The sequence below is a fragment of the Cebus imitator genome, unplaced genomic scaffold (assembly GCF_001604975.1).
Source record: "Cebus imitator isolate Cc_AM_T3 unplaced genomic scaffold, Cebus_imitator-1.0 Scaffold197, whole genome shotgun sequence".
Classification (NCBI taxonomy): domain Eukaryota; kingdom Metazoa; phylum Chordata; class Mammalia; order Primates; family Cebidae; genus Cebus; species Cebus imitator.
In genome coordinates this window covers 2,856,043-2,869,321 of record NW_016107512.1, presented here as the reverse complement: position 1 = coordinate 2,869,321, position 13,279 = coordinate 2,856,043, and the positions used below count along the sequence as shown (strand labels likewise).

General features: G+C 51.6%; 1 protein-coding gene across 5 annotated transcripts in view; it reads right to left on the bottom strand.

The window, feature by feature from the left end:
- The window catches only part of TMEM63B (transmembrane protein 63B), a 28,746-nt gene that overhangs the window by 4,659 nt on the left and 10,808 nt on the right, over nt 1-13,279 (bottom strand). For all 5 annotated transcript variants that reach the window (XM_017547404.2, XM_017547408.2, XM_017547402.2 and 2 more), the window contains 13 exons: nt 12,978-13,015; nt 11,893-12,035; nt 11,742-11,793; nt 11,158-11,266; nt 10,440-10,510; nt 3,866-3,946; nt 3,280-3,403; nt 2,400-2,533; nt 2,135-2,272; nt 1,841-1,994; nt 853-959; nt 508-594; nt 190-255 (listed from right to left, as the gene is read on the bottom strand). In XM_017547404.2, the coding sequence (XP_017402893.1) occupies nt 190-255; nt 508-594; nt 853-959; nt 1,841-1,994; nt 2,135-2,272; nt 2,400-2,533; nt 3,280-3,403; nt 3,866-3,946; nt 10,440-10,510; nt 11,158-11,266; nt 11,742-11,793; nt 11,893-12,035; nt 12,978-13,015 (1,304 nt within the window). The remainder of the gene's footprint in view (nt 1-189; nt 256-507; nt 595-852; nt 960-1,840; nt 1,995-2,134; nt 2,273-2,399; nt 2,534-3,279; nt 3,404-3,865; nt 3,947-10,439; nt 10,511-11,157; nt 11,267-11,741; nt 11,794-11,892; nt 12,036-12,977; nt 13,016-13,279) is intronic.

Here is a 13,279-nt window from a genome sequence, read left to right as displayed (position 1 = left end):
CACAGACCCCAGGGGCTTCCATCATGTATATACCCAAGACACCTTTGGGGTGACCCCACCAGACCCTCTCTCTTCTTCCCCTTCCACAGTCTGGAAGCTTTGTTGCACCCTCCCATGGGGCTGGCAATGTCTCTCAAGCATACCCACCCTGCAATCCGGTCTCTTTCCCCAGAGGCCCCAGTCACTCACTCAAACCGAATAGCTGCCTCAGCCAAGAATTTCTTATCAAAGAGCCAGCGGAAGAATAGGTCCAGGCTGGTGGGAAGCAAAGGAGAGATGGGGTGGGGCTGGAGTGGGGCAGAACACCAGGAGAGGGGAAGTCCCACCTCTGTGAGCCACTGGGGAGACTCCCAGACACGGGGTGGGTAACTCAGGAGGCCTGGGGGTAGCCAGGCTTCCCATCTTGTGTCCCTTGCCTTGCAGGGGAGGTAGGAAGCCTGAACTGCTCTCCTCTCCCTGTCCTGCAATCCCCCCACCCTGGCTTCTGTCCTATCCCCCTAAACTCACCTGCTCAGTCCCAGCGAGGGCAGGAGCAGCACCATAAAGATGAGGAAAGTGTAGCACTTGTGCATGGTGGTCCTGTTCTCTCCGGAGCTGGAGGGAGAGGAGCAGGGAACAGGACAGGTCAAGTGAACCCAGGCCCCATACCTGCTCCCCCAACAAGGACAATGTCCAAGAGAGGGTCCCCTGGGAAGGGTGGGCCTCCCAAGGTGAGGGTGCTGGGCATTAATCCTTCCCTGCCAGCTCTGGGACTGCCCAGGGCCAGGAGCCTGAAGGGCAAAGTGCTGCCAATGAGGATGGGTCATTGGGGGCAGGCCACAGTGAGGTGTGGTGTGGGTGGAGGCACCTTACCGTGTCCAGTGGGCTTCAAAGAAGGCCGAGTAGTAGACAATGGTGGGAAGCAGGGCCGAGAAGCACCACAGCAGCAGGGTGGGGAAGAACTGGGTGATGATGGGATTCTGCAGCAGGGCACAGGGGGGTGTCAGGCAGGGGAGTCTAGGGGGGCCAGGTGGCTTTGCTTATGTGCCTCCTCCCCAGCTGAGCCCTGGGCCCCACAACTCTTAGGGATCCCATGCTGGAAGTCTAGAACATCTGGAGGGCTGGGGTGAGGGTGGGGGCCAGGGCCACATGTATAACCCCAGAGTGAATAATACTGACGGTCAGCATTTGCTGAACACCTACTATGTGCTAAGCACTGCTGATGTAGTTTCCATTTGACAGATGAGTAAACTGAGGCAAAAAGAGATTCAATAGCTTCCCTAGCTAGCAAGTCGTGGGGTCAGGATTTGAAATTTGCAGTCTAGGTCTTATCTATTATGCTATTATCACTCCTAGTGATTTGCAAACTGTTCTTGTTCAAACTCTGAGGTTCCAAAGAGGTGTGCTCTGTGTCTGGCAGGAGGGGTGAGGGGAGGCTAGGCAGACGTGCACATCACCCCACTGTCATCGGAGCAGCCCTGCTTTTCCACGTTGGGTTTCACGCTGACAAAGACATCAGAATCCAGGTCTAAAAGCCACTGATCTAGTCAAACCCTTCCATTATTTCAGTTAGAAAGACTAAGGGGTGAGGAAAGGGGACTTCTCTGAGATCAGGACTAAATCCAGGCTCTCTCTTCCCTGGGTATTTCTCTAGGGGTTGCAAACCTGAGGGTGGCCTCTCTGAGGGGGAAGGTGGCAGGGAGCCCAAGGGAAGTGCACACAGAGGTTTCTGGGAGCTGGTTGGTGGCACAGAGCTGGAACAATCAGAATGGGCTGGGCTGGGCAGAAGGAAAAGGGATCAGGGCCTGATATCTGTGTGTTGTAATCCAGTGTGGAAAGTGACAGGGGCATGGGGACTCACGTTGAGGTACTCCACAGGCTTGGTGACATTGAACTTGTCCATGGTGGTGATGATGATGGCTGGAGTGGTAAGGAAGAAGAGCAGGATGAAGAGGACAACGTTGATGACCAGGCAGCGCAGCCACCAGATGAAGCCTCGGATGGAAAGGTGCTCCCTGGAAAGGTGGGGGGTGGTCACTCTGGGGGCCAAGGGCAAGATTGGCCCCCAGTGACACCAAGACACTCCCTCTCCTTCCCCTACCTACTGAGCTCACTCCAGGCCCTGGAAAGCCTGCCCTGCCACCTGTCTGCTCACCAGTAGATGTTCTGGGGGTCGGGGGCGTAGGACACGGTCCAGTTAGAGATGTGCAGGGACTCGCTGCAGGATGAGGGGCGTGGCTCCCCGCGGCAGGTGCAGCCCTGGCACTTACACACATTGAAGTCCTTCAGGATGCTAGAAAGATGGGCACTGGTTACCACACACCTAGCCGGGGGCCACATTGCTGGCAGAGGACCAGGAGCACTGGGGTCTGGGACCCCTAGCAGGCTACTCAGGGACGAGGGCCAGGTTGGGGACTCACATGGCGGTGATGGTCTCATTGTGGAAGGTGACAAAGGCCATGCCAAGAGGCTTCTCATTCACCTTCTCCTTCTCCCGCTTGTAGTCTTCCTTCAGCTTCTGCTCCAGCTTTGTGTAGTACTCAATGGCCTCCACCTGTGTGGGAGGGTGAGGGACAGGGCCTCGAGTTGGAGAGCCAGGCTGGCGCCTGCACATCTAGCCCACACTAACTTGGGGTTTCCTAGAAGCCAGGCACTGCTCCTCTAAGCATTTTTTTTTTTTTTTTTTTGAGACAGGGTCTCGCTCTGATGCCCTGGCTGGAGTGCAGTGGTGGGATCTCAGCTCACTGCAGCCTCAACCTCCCAACGAAAAGTGTTCCTCTCACCTCAGCCTCCCAAGTAGCCGGGACTACAGGTATGTACCACCATGGCTGGCTAATTTTTGTATTTTTGTAGAGATCGGGATTTTCCATCTTGCCAAGGCTGGTCTCAAACTCACTGGCTCAAGTGATCCGCCCGCCTCAGCCTCACCGAGTGCTGGGATTACAGGCATGCGCCACGGCGCCCGGCACCTCTAAGCTTTTTTATGTGTATTACTCACTTTATCCTCATAACACTCTCATTAGGTGGGTACATTAACCCCATGAGGAAACTAGGGTGCCACGCAGTAAGCAACTTGTTCAAGGCCCTAGAGTCAGTGGGTACAGTACAACATTGTCTTTTTGGTTGACATCTTCTAATTTGAGGTTTGAAGACCCAGGGACATCAGACAAACCCAACAGTGGGAACTGAGGCTTCAAAGACTCCAGGGATGGGGGGCACTCAATGAGGGCAGGGCTGCAGCCTTGCCTCCCTAGAACCCACCCAGCTCCTCCCAGACCCAACAGCCAGCCCATGTCAGACCTGCTCACAGCCTCGCACCACGCAGCAGCAGAGGTGGCCACAGGGCTTGGGGTTGATCATGGTGGGCACGTTCTCCTTGCTCTGGAGGTTTGTGAAATACAGCTTTCCCCGCTCGGCCTTCTTCCTGTGGGACCCAGGTGCCTGGTCACTTACCATGCATCTGGGGCTGGGGCTGGGGCTGGCTCAGCTTGGGGGTCATCTAGCTCACTCCCCAAGGACAGGGGCTGTTTTGTTCTTGAATTTGTTTAGGATACATGCTTCAGATGTGGCCACATCCCAAGGTCTCCCCACCCATACCTAGAGGGCCAGAAGTTCGTTCCTGCAGGCTGGCCTAAATTTCTCATACTGTAGCCAAAGAAGGGCATGTCCTTAGATGCAGTGGGGACCAAGGGCCCCCCTTCCCCTCACAACAAACTCTAATCTCCAGCCTTTGCTCTTTCCAGAGCTGAATTAACCAGCACTCCAAGTTGAATTAAAATCAAATGCCCTAGGAAAAATCTCAAGGGGAGCCTGTGTGGTAGTCAAGGTGTCCTCCACAATGGTAGGGGGCCCTTGGTGTCACCCTCCCCTGCACCCAGCCTCTTACCTCTCTGCATCAAGGAACATGAGGCGAGCCACGTTGTAACACGGGCGGGCTTCAAGAACTGTGCAGTTGGGGTAGGCCTCCCTGAAACACAGTCCATGTATCATCTTGTGCAGGGACCCCACCCACCTGCCCCTGCCTTTCATCCATGACCCCATCACCTTCAAGAAACACGGCTCCAGGAAGACATGGTGGCTCATGCCTATAATCCCAGCACTTGAGGAGGCCAAGGCGGGCGCATCACCTGAGGTCAGGAGCTCGAAACCAGCCTGGCCAAGATGGTGAAACCCTGACTCTAATAAAAATACAAAAATTAGCTGGGCATGGTGGCACATGCCTGTAGGTCCCAGCTACTCAGGAGGCAGAGGCAGGAGAATTGCTTGAACCTGGGAGGCGGAGGTTACAGTGAGCCAAGATCATACCACTGCACTCCAGACTGGGAGACAGAGCAAGACTACATCTGAAAACAAAACAAAACCACATCTCCAATTCAAGCTGCCTTTTTCTTAAGTCTACAAAACTGAGAGTTCCCTAAGAATAAAGCTCTGGAGTTCCTCCTCATGCTTATCTGAGTAGGAAAGTGGGAGCAGAAGGCCTGAGGACTGTGTGGGTGCAGGCTGGGCTGGTGGACCAGGAAGTGTGGGACACACTGCATGCAGCTAGGAAGCCAGGGTTATGGTCTGATTCTTGCCCAGGGCTGTGACCTTAGGTTGAGAGAAACTGTGTCTAGTCATAGGTTATATTTCCTTAACCATGTTTCCAGAAGACCCGGTCACAGTCTTAACACTTAGCCTTGACCACAGACTGACCCCAGCCAACCTATAGCCCAGTCTACAAAATGACCTCTAACTTTGGCCCAAGACAGACAAGAGGTTGATCCTGACCCCTGACCAGGGTGAGACTGACCTCCAACCCTGGCCAAAGACTGACCCTTAAGCCCACCCCAAATTTACCTGTAACCCAGACCCAAGACTGACCCCTAACCCTGACCCAAGATTCATCCCTACCTTGACTTAAGACTGACCAGAGATAAACTGTCACTGACTCACTAGTACCTGCTATCTGGCAGGGCTTGAGGAATGCTTGCTGAGTGAAGGAATAGTTCAGTTTGTTTTACTATTTTGAGATGGGGTCTTGTTGTGATACCCAGCTGGTCTTGAATCCTGAGTTCAAGTGATTCTCCTGCCTCAGCTTCCCAAAGTACTGGCATTACACTCGTGAGCCACCATAGCTGGTGGGAAGTTCCTTTTTGTTTTTTTTTGAGACAAAGTCTCACTCCCCAGGCTAGAATACAGTGGTGTGCTCGACTCACTGCAACCTTCACTTCCTGGGTTCTAGTGATTCTTGTGCTATAGCCTCCTGAGTAGCTGGGATTATAGGTGTGCACCACCACACCTGGCTAATTTTTTTTTTTTTTTTTGTATTTTTAATAGAGATGGGGTTTCATCATTTTGGCCAGGCTGGTCTCAAACTCCTGACCTCAGGTGATCAGTCCACCTTGGCCTCCCAAAGTGCTGAGATTACAGGTGTGAGCCACTGTGCCTGGCCTAATAGATTTTTTCTTTTAAGATGGAGTCTTGCTCTGTTGCTCAGGCTGGAGGGCAGCAGTGTGCTCTCAGCTCACTACAACCTCCACCTCCTGGGTGCAAGTGATTCTCCTGTCTCAGCCTCCTCAGTAGCTGGGATTGCAGGCACGTGCGACCATGCCTGGCTAATTTTTATATTTTTAGTAGATGTGGGGCTGGTTTCACCATCTTGGCCAGGCTAGTCTTGAACTCCTGACCTTGTGATCCACCCACCTCAGCCTGGGATTACAGGCGTGAGCCACTGCACCCAGCCAGTAGTTCATTTTAAAATCTGATCACACACTGTTCTTTCATCCTGATCCTTAATCTAGACTGAGTCCCTATCTTTTTATATTTTATTAAAATTTTTAGGCTGACCACAGTGGCTTATGCCTGTAATCCCAGCACTTTGAGAGGCCGAGGCAGGAAGATTGCTTGAGGCCAGGAGTTCATGACCAGCCTAGGCAACATAGTGAGACCCCATCTCCAAAAAAAGAAAAAAAAAATTAGCCAGGTGTGGTAGTTAGTGCCTGTAGTCCCAGCTACTTGGGAGTCTGAGGCAGGAGGATCAATTGAGCCCAGGAGGTCAAGGCTGCAGTGAGATGTGATCGCATCACTGTATTGCAGCACTCCAGCCAGGGAGACAGAGTGAGATTGTGTCTCAAAAAAAAATTTTTTTTTTTTTAAACGATGGACCACCAAGTACTGAATGCATGAGTTACTGTTCTAAAGCAGTAAGATAGACCTCATAAAGCCATGAAAATTTAGAAGCTTAAATCTGGGATAGGGTTCTTGAAATGCACCTCCCAGGAAGCTAAAGACCTTTCCTCTGAGACTGTTCTTCAAACCATTTTAGGTTTCCCCTTTGGAAGGGTGAGCGCTCATTCTCACTAGACTAATCTCTAATCCTCTAAATCCAACCACACAGTCCCCTTGATTTGCACACAAGATATCCCCTAATTTTGCAGAGGCAGTCCTCCAATCCAGAAAGACCACAGACTTGGACCACAAGCCCTGCCTAATACTGACAATAAGCTCAAGGGTTGTCTCTTACTCCTCACCATATACCCAGCCCTGTCCCAACAGCTTGCATATAATAGGTGTTCAATACACATGTGCTGAATGAGCAAATCAATGAAATGGCTACTCCATAATGCTCATCCTAGTAATCCAAAAAACTCCAGTTAGAGTCTCCCTTACCCCTGGTTATAGGCTGCCCTCTCCTAAACAAAACTACAGACCAACCCTGAAACACAACTAGGATCTTGAGCATCCCAAGGGCACTGATCATGTCTGGTTCTACTCTGTCTCCCAGACATGAAGCACATAGTAGGTGCACAATAAATGTGGGGTGAATGAATAGACGGTTGACTAGTAGGGTTCCCTCTCTCACTGCACTCAGGTCTCTCTCCAAATGTCACCCTGTCAGAGTCTTCCCTGTCCACCTCATCAGAAATAGCAACCCTTCCCGACCCCTCTTGCCCTGCCTGCTTTCCTGCTGTGGTTTCCCTGCTCCGGTTTTCTTCTTAGCACCTACCCCTACTTGACACAGTTCATTCGTTCACTGTCTGCCCCTCCCCATGAAAAGGTAAGCAAATCAGGGCAGGTCTTCTGCTGTTTACCGCTATGCCCCCAGCTCTTCCCCATGTAGGCACATAGCAGGTGCTCACTAGACATTTGTATCAAAAAAAACCCAAAAAAACAAAACGGATCTCAATACAGAATGACAACTGATTCCAACTGGATGCTAATATTAAGACGTCATCTAATTCATTGTTACAAAAGATGATATGAGAAGGAAAAAAAAAAAAGATGTCACCTAATTGAGTACACACTGTTTGTAATCCTGCCCCAGAGTGCCCTTTAATGCTGATGACAGCTTGAACCCCAGATAGGACCCCAAATAGTTCTCTCATACTGACCAAGAATGATCTAATTTTAACTGCTGTTTTATAACCTGTATGAGGGCAGGGCTTGTTTCTAATTTATTTGTGCCTGACACATAGAAGGTCGTCAATAATTGCATACAGTATGAATGACTATCCATTTACTGATGCTGATCACAAACCAGTCCTTAATCTAACAGAGGCTCTGGAATCTGACCCTGACCAGATAGATGCTCACTCTCAATCCTGCCCAAACATTGTCTCTGATTGGATCACACACTGGCCTGACCCAGGACAATGAGTGAACTCTCTGATTCTGGCCAACTGACAGATCTGGACCTCAGATTAAACCCTGATTCTTTTCTTTCTTTCTTTTTTGAGACAAGATCTTGCCCTATTACCCAGGCTGGAGTATAGTGGCAAAATCACAGTTCACTACAGCCTTAGCATCTTGGGCTCAAGCCATCCTCCCACCTCAGTTGTCTGAGTAGCTGGCACTATTGGTGCACGCTACCATGTCTGGCTAATGTTTATATTTTTTGTAGAGATGGGGTTTTGACATGTTGTCCAGGTTAGTCTTGAACTCCTGGGCTCAAGCAATCTTCCCAAGGGGATTACAGGCAGGAGCCACCAAAGCTGGCCTAAACCTTGATTCTGATGGTGGACTGAGCCCAAATCTCAACCTTAGTCTGGGCCATGATCCATACCACCACCGTCCCTTATCATGACCACTGGCCAGCTCCTGATTCAGACCATAGAATGACCTCAGAGCAATCTCTGATCAGACCCTGGACTAGCACCTAAAGCTGATCTCCATACGATGAACCCCCTGAGAACTCAATGATCTTTTTTTCTTTTTCTTTTTTTTTGAGATGGAGTCTCACTCTGTCACCCAGGCTGGAGTGCAGTGGCACAATCTCGGCTCACTGCAACCACTGCCTCCTGGGTTCAAGTTATTCTTCTACCTCAGCCTCCTGAGTAGCTGGGACTACAGGCATGTGCCACTGCACCCTGCTAATTTTTGTATTTTCAGTAGAGATGGGGTTTCACCATATTGGCCAGGCTGGTCTTGAACTCCTGACCTTGTGATCTGCCCACTTTGGTCTCCCAAAGTGCTGGGATTACAGGCATGAGCCACCACACCCAGCCCTCAATGATCTTGTATTATATTATTATTTTTTTGAGAAAGAGTCCCGCACTGTCGCCTGGGCTGGACTACAGTGGTGCCATCTCGGCTCACTGTAACCTCTGGCTCCTGGGTTCAAGTGATTCTCCTGCTTCAGCCTCCCAAGTAGCTGATATTACAAGCGCCTACTATCACGCTTGGCTAATTTTTTTTATTTTTAGTAGAGACGGGGTTTTACCATGTTGGCCAGGCTGGTCTTGAACTCCTGACCTTGTGATTTGCTTGCTTTGGCCTCCCAAAGTGCTGGGATTACAGGCGTGAGCCACTGCAAAAAATTTTTTTAAGACATGGGGTCTCACTCTGCTGACCAGGCTAGTCTCAAACTCCTGGCCTCAAGCAGTCCTCCCATCTCAGCTTCCCAAAGTGTTGGGATTACAGGTGTGAGCCACTGTGCATGGCCTCTTCTATTTTGTAATTTTTGAAACATTTGAATAGGGTCTTGCTCTGATTCACCCAGGCTGGAGTGCAGTGGTGCAAACATGGCTCACTGCAGCCTCAACCTCCTGAATTTAAGTGATCCTCCACCTCAGCCTCCCAAGTAGCCGGGACTACAGGTGCACGTCAACACACCTGGCTAAGTTTGGTTTTTTGGGTAGAGACAGGGTCTTTTTTTCTTCGTTTCCTTTTTTCCTTTTTATAGATGGGGGTCGTTCAGTTAAACTCTGCCACTTTCATCTGTGTTTTCTTTTTTTTCTTTTTTTGAGACAGTTTTGTTCTTGTTGCCCAGGTTGGAGTGCAATGGCAGATCTCGGCTCACTACAACCTCTGCCTCCCGGGTTCAAGTGATTCTCTTGTCTCAGCCTCCCGAGTAGCTGGGATTATAGGTGCATGCCACCACATCTGGCTAATTTTTGTATTTTTAGTAGAGGCTAGGTATCATCATATTGGTCAGGCTGGTCTCGAATTTCTGACCTCAGGTGATCCACCTGCCTCGGCCTCCCAAAATGCTGGGATTACAGGCATGAGCCACCATGCCTGGCCCTAGACGGGGTCTTGCTATGTTGCCCGGGCTGGTCTTCACCTCCTGGGCTCAAATCCGCCCACCTTGGCCTCCCAAAGTGCTGGGATTACAGGCATGAGCCACCATGCCTGGCCCTAGACAGGGTCTTGCTGCGTTGCCCAGACTGGTCTTCAACTCCTGGGCTCAAATCCGCCCACCTTGGCCTTCCAAAGTGCTGGGATTACAGGCATGAGCCACCATGCCTGGCCTTATTCATTTTTTACAGTCTCAAAGCCCACCACAGTAACATGACTAACAGCACTGGAGAGAGTTTGCTGCATTAACAGATGAATGCGTGAGAGCAGCCCTAATCCTGTGGAATAGAGACTGTCCCTACACACCCCCATGGAAGGGCCCTTCACTCTGATTCCCCACCCCATAAGCTGCGCCCCAAGGTGCATCCCTAGCCATGGGGTGACCAGGTGAGTTCCCTCTTTGCCTCCTTTTCTCTAGTTTCTGGCCACTGGGCAGTCCTGGAGGTCTGCTCTACCCACCCCAAGACATAGTTCCAGAGCTGAAAAAGCCTCAAAGAATACACGGTTCAAGTTCTCTTGGACTCCTTGGAAACCATTGCAAACTAAGGATCTTCTCCCTGTCATGTCTGCACACAAACTCCAGAATGCTGTTTATAACTTTGAAGAAGGTATGTACTCCAGTGGACCCTGGGTCAACAACCTATGACCCAGCCCAAGCCAGGAGGGGGTTGGGAGACAAGGGGGTTTGAATGACTCCCTCTTCAAATTTTTACCCCATTTCTCCTATTCTTAAAGGGGCCTATCACCCAGCCTAAGTGCTAAATCACCCTGGAATCGGACATTTCTTCCGGTCTAATCTCCATCCCACCCACAGCAGAGCTCCAGGTTAGGGCATAAGGATATCCTTGGAGTTCAAAGGCAGAGAAGGCTCTACCACAGGGCTTGAGCCTGGGGGGCTTACTCACTCAAAATGCTTCTTGATCTTTTCTGACTCTGCATATTTGGAGATTCCATTGATGAAGAGGGTCCGCTTCACCTGGGTGACAGGGGAGTGGGTTTGCCTTCTGAGGCTTGACCCCAGCGGAGCCAGAGGATGTGGGGGGTGGGAGGCACTGGAGAAGGCTTTGTTTTGAGGGGACAGAGAAGTAGGTGAGCAGAGAGGAACAGATGGGTGGGAGGAGGCCTAAAGGATAAGTCAGGTCCTAGGGAAAGCAGGGGAGTGTTTCTAATAGAAATCAGGCAGTGAGTCTAACAAAAGAGTCACGTAGTCCTGTGCTCTTTGAGGGTTATAGAGGCAGACGAAGGGGGTACTACTATCCGAGGACCCAGTACAGTGGCTGGCATGGAGTAGGTGTCCAGTTCTGGCTTGGTGAGTGAATGTAGAAGGGGAAGGAATATTACTATCCTAATATCAGCCACAGCTATTTTCCCAAATGCCAGGCACAGCCCTAGCGCTTCTGCGTATTCCCCACAACCTTGGGAGAGGTACTGTTGTTATCCCATTTTACAAATGAGAAAATTTTGGCTTAGGAGGTTATGTAACTTGTAGGATGGGAGCTCCTGAGCCGCTATGCCAGCATTCAAACCCAGCTGACACCTCTCGGGGCTGAGACAAGAGAGGCTTGCAGAGAAGGGAAGGGAGAGGCTGGGGGCGGGGCAGGACCTGGGCTCCACTCCACGCACCAGATCGTCCTCTTTGTAGCGCATCTTGGAGGTGTGTCTACGCATGCTGTAGACGGTAAGCAGCAGATACAGGAAGGCGAAGGAGGTGTGCAGCCATAGCAGGTTGTTCCTGGGAGAAGCAGAGAGGATACATGGGAGACACTGGGGCTGGGACACACTCAGACACCCCAGCCTGCCAGTGTCAAACTCTTGATACAGACAGGGCCCTCTATTGCCACCAGCTTTCTGGCACTGACTCCTCACAAGGCAGGCCCACATCCCACATCCCCTAGACCCCAAGGTTCTTCCGTTCCAATGAAAATGTCCCTGACAGGTCATCTCTTTATGCCCTACCCGCTGGCCAGTGTCTCCAACTGCCCCAGCTGACCCTCCCTGGTTCCTGAGATTTCACCCTCCTCTTCTGTCATCCTTGGGGGATCCTCAGCAGGCATTTCCCTCTTCTGTCTCCAACCCAAGCCCTCAGGGACCAACAGCCATCCCTGTAGCCTCTGCTCCCATCAACACAGCCACCTTTCCTCTCTGCCCCAAGTCATGGCCCAGACTCTGGTTGTAGACCAGCTTGGCCAACCAGCTTCGCACCTTACCCTGATTTCAAGTTGGCAATGGTGGTTCTCCCAAAGCTGTAGGCATTGTTCTCTGGGGGGGTGGGAAGAGAAAGAGGATGATGGTGGGGTCAGAGCACATCCCCTCCAGCCCCATCCTCTCTCCACCCTAGCCATCCTGGCCCTCACTGACCCAGCAGGTCCCCTGAGAAGTTGACAGGCAGCACGATGCCTACGGAGAGGACACCCACAACCACCAGCAGCCCGATGATGTGCCGCTGGAAGGACAGGTAGTGCACGGCGTCGCCCCCACATTTGTCCCGGATCTCATCATCCCTGCAGCCATACGGAGTGGACAGAGGAGTTAGGTTAGGACCAGGGCAAGGAGGGGGCTGCAACTTGTCTGCCCTGACCCCAACCCCAGCTGATCTGGCAGTAGTATAGGGTTGAAATAGGACTTCTCGGTCCCCTACTTTCTGTGAGAGAGGGGAGTGAAAAAAAAAAAAGGAGAAATGCATGGAGAAGGAGAGGGATGAAGGGAGAGGGCTAGAAGGAAAGAGGTAAAAGAAGGAAGAGACTGCAGAGAGTGGAAGGGGAAGAAAAGAATGAGGAATGCAGAGAAAAGGGAAAGAAAAAGAAGAATATCTGAGGAGGGAGGAAGAGGAGCAAGGAGGAGGACCAGCAGGAGGAGGAGTGGTAAAAGAAAGAGGCAGAAGTGAAGGAAGATGGGAGGAGGGACAGCAGCACATGGGTGTGGCTGAGCCTGGCGCAGTGAAGCGCGGAACCCTTGGGGGAGGCCCGAGGGAGTGGGAGGCGGCAGTGCTAACCTGTCCCGGCTTCCTGACTTTCTCAGCGCTCACTGCCTGCCTGCTGGACTCTGGCTGGATCTCCTGAGTTCTGCCTGCTCGACACGGGCTCTGCCTGCTGCTGGCTGGCTGCTCCCAGCCTACTGCTGCCCCTACCTGCTGGCTGTACAGAGGCTGAGGGGGGGCTCCACCCCTTCTCTTAAGGTGGGGCGGGGCAGGGAGAGAAGAGGGCAGAGCTGGTACCCCAGGCAGGGAGGCCACAGAGGAGACTGTGGGGTCAAGTGAGTGTTCAGGGGAGAGCAGAGGTTGAAGCCCCCAGGGATTGGCCTCCCAGAGCAGGGAGGAGGTTGCTGGGGTGTCGAGGAGCACTAAGGTCCTGAAAGCTGCTGGCTTCTGAATTTTGTAGGGAGATGCCAGGTTCTGAAGTTTCTGTTTCTCTCTTTCTTTAGAGCTTGAAGATGGGTCCACTTACTTTATCCTGAAGATGGCTGTCAGCCAGGAACAGAAACCCTAGGGGAACAGAGGGCTGTCAGTGGGAGTCCAGAGCCCACCAACCCGAACCTCTCTTCCTGCCCAAGTCCCATCCACCTCATTCTCATAATTACCTCTAGGCACAGCTTCCACACCCCTCACTAAAAAATAAAAATAAAATCCTTATACCCTAGGAACTAGCTTATCCCCAAAAAAGGGGAGAGAGAGAGGGAGAGGGAAGGTCTCGGCCCTCAAAGGCAAAGGCCAACACCAAACAGGGTTATCAGTGAATCTTCATGTCCA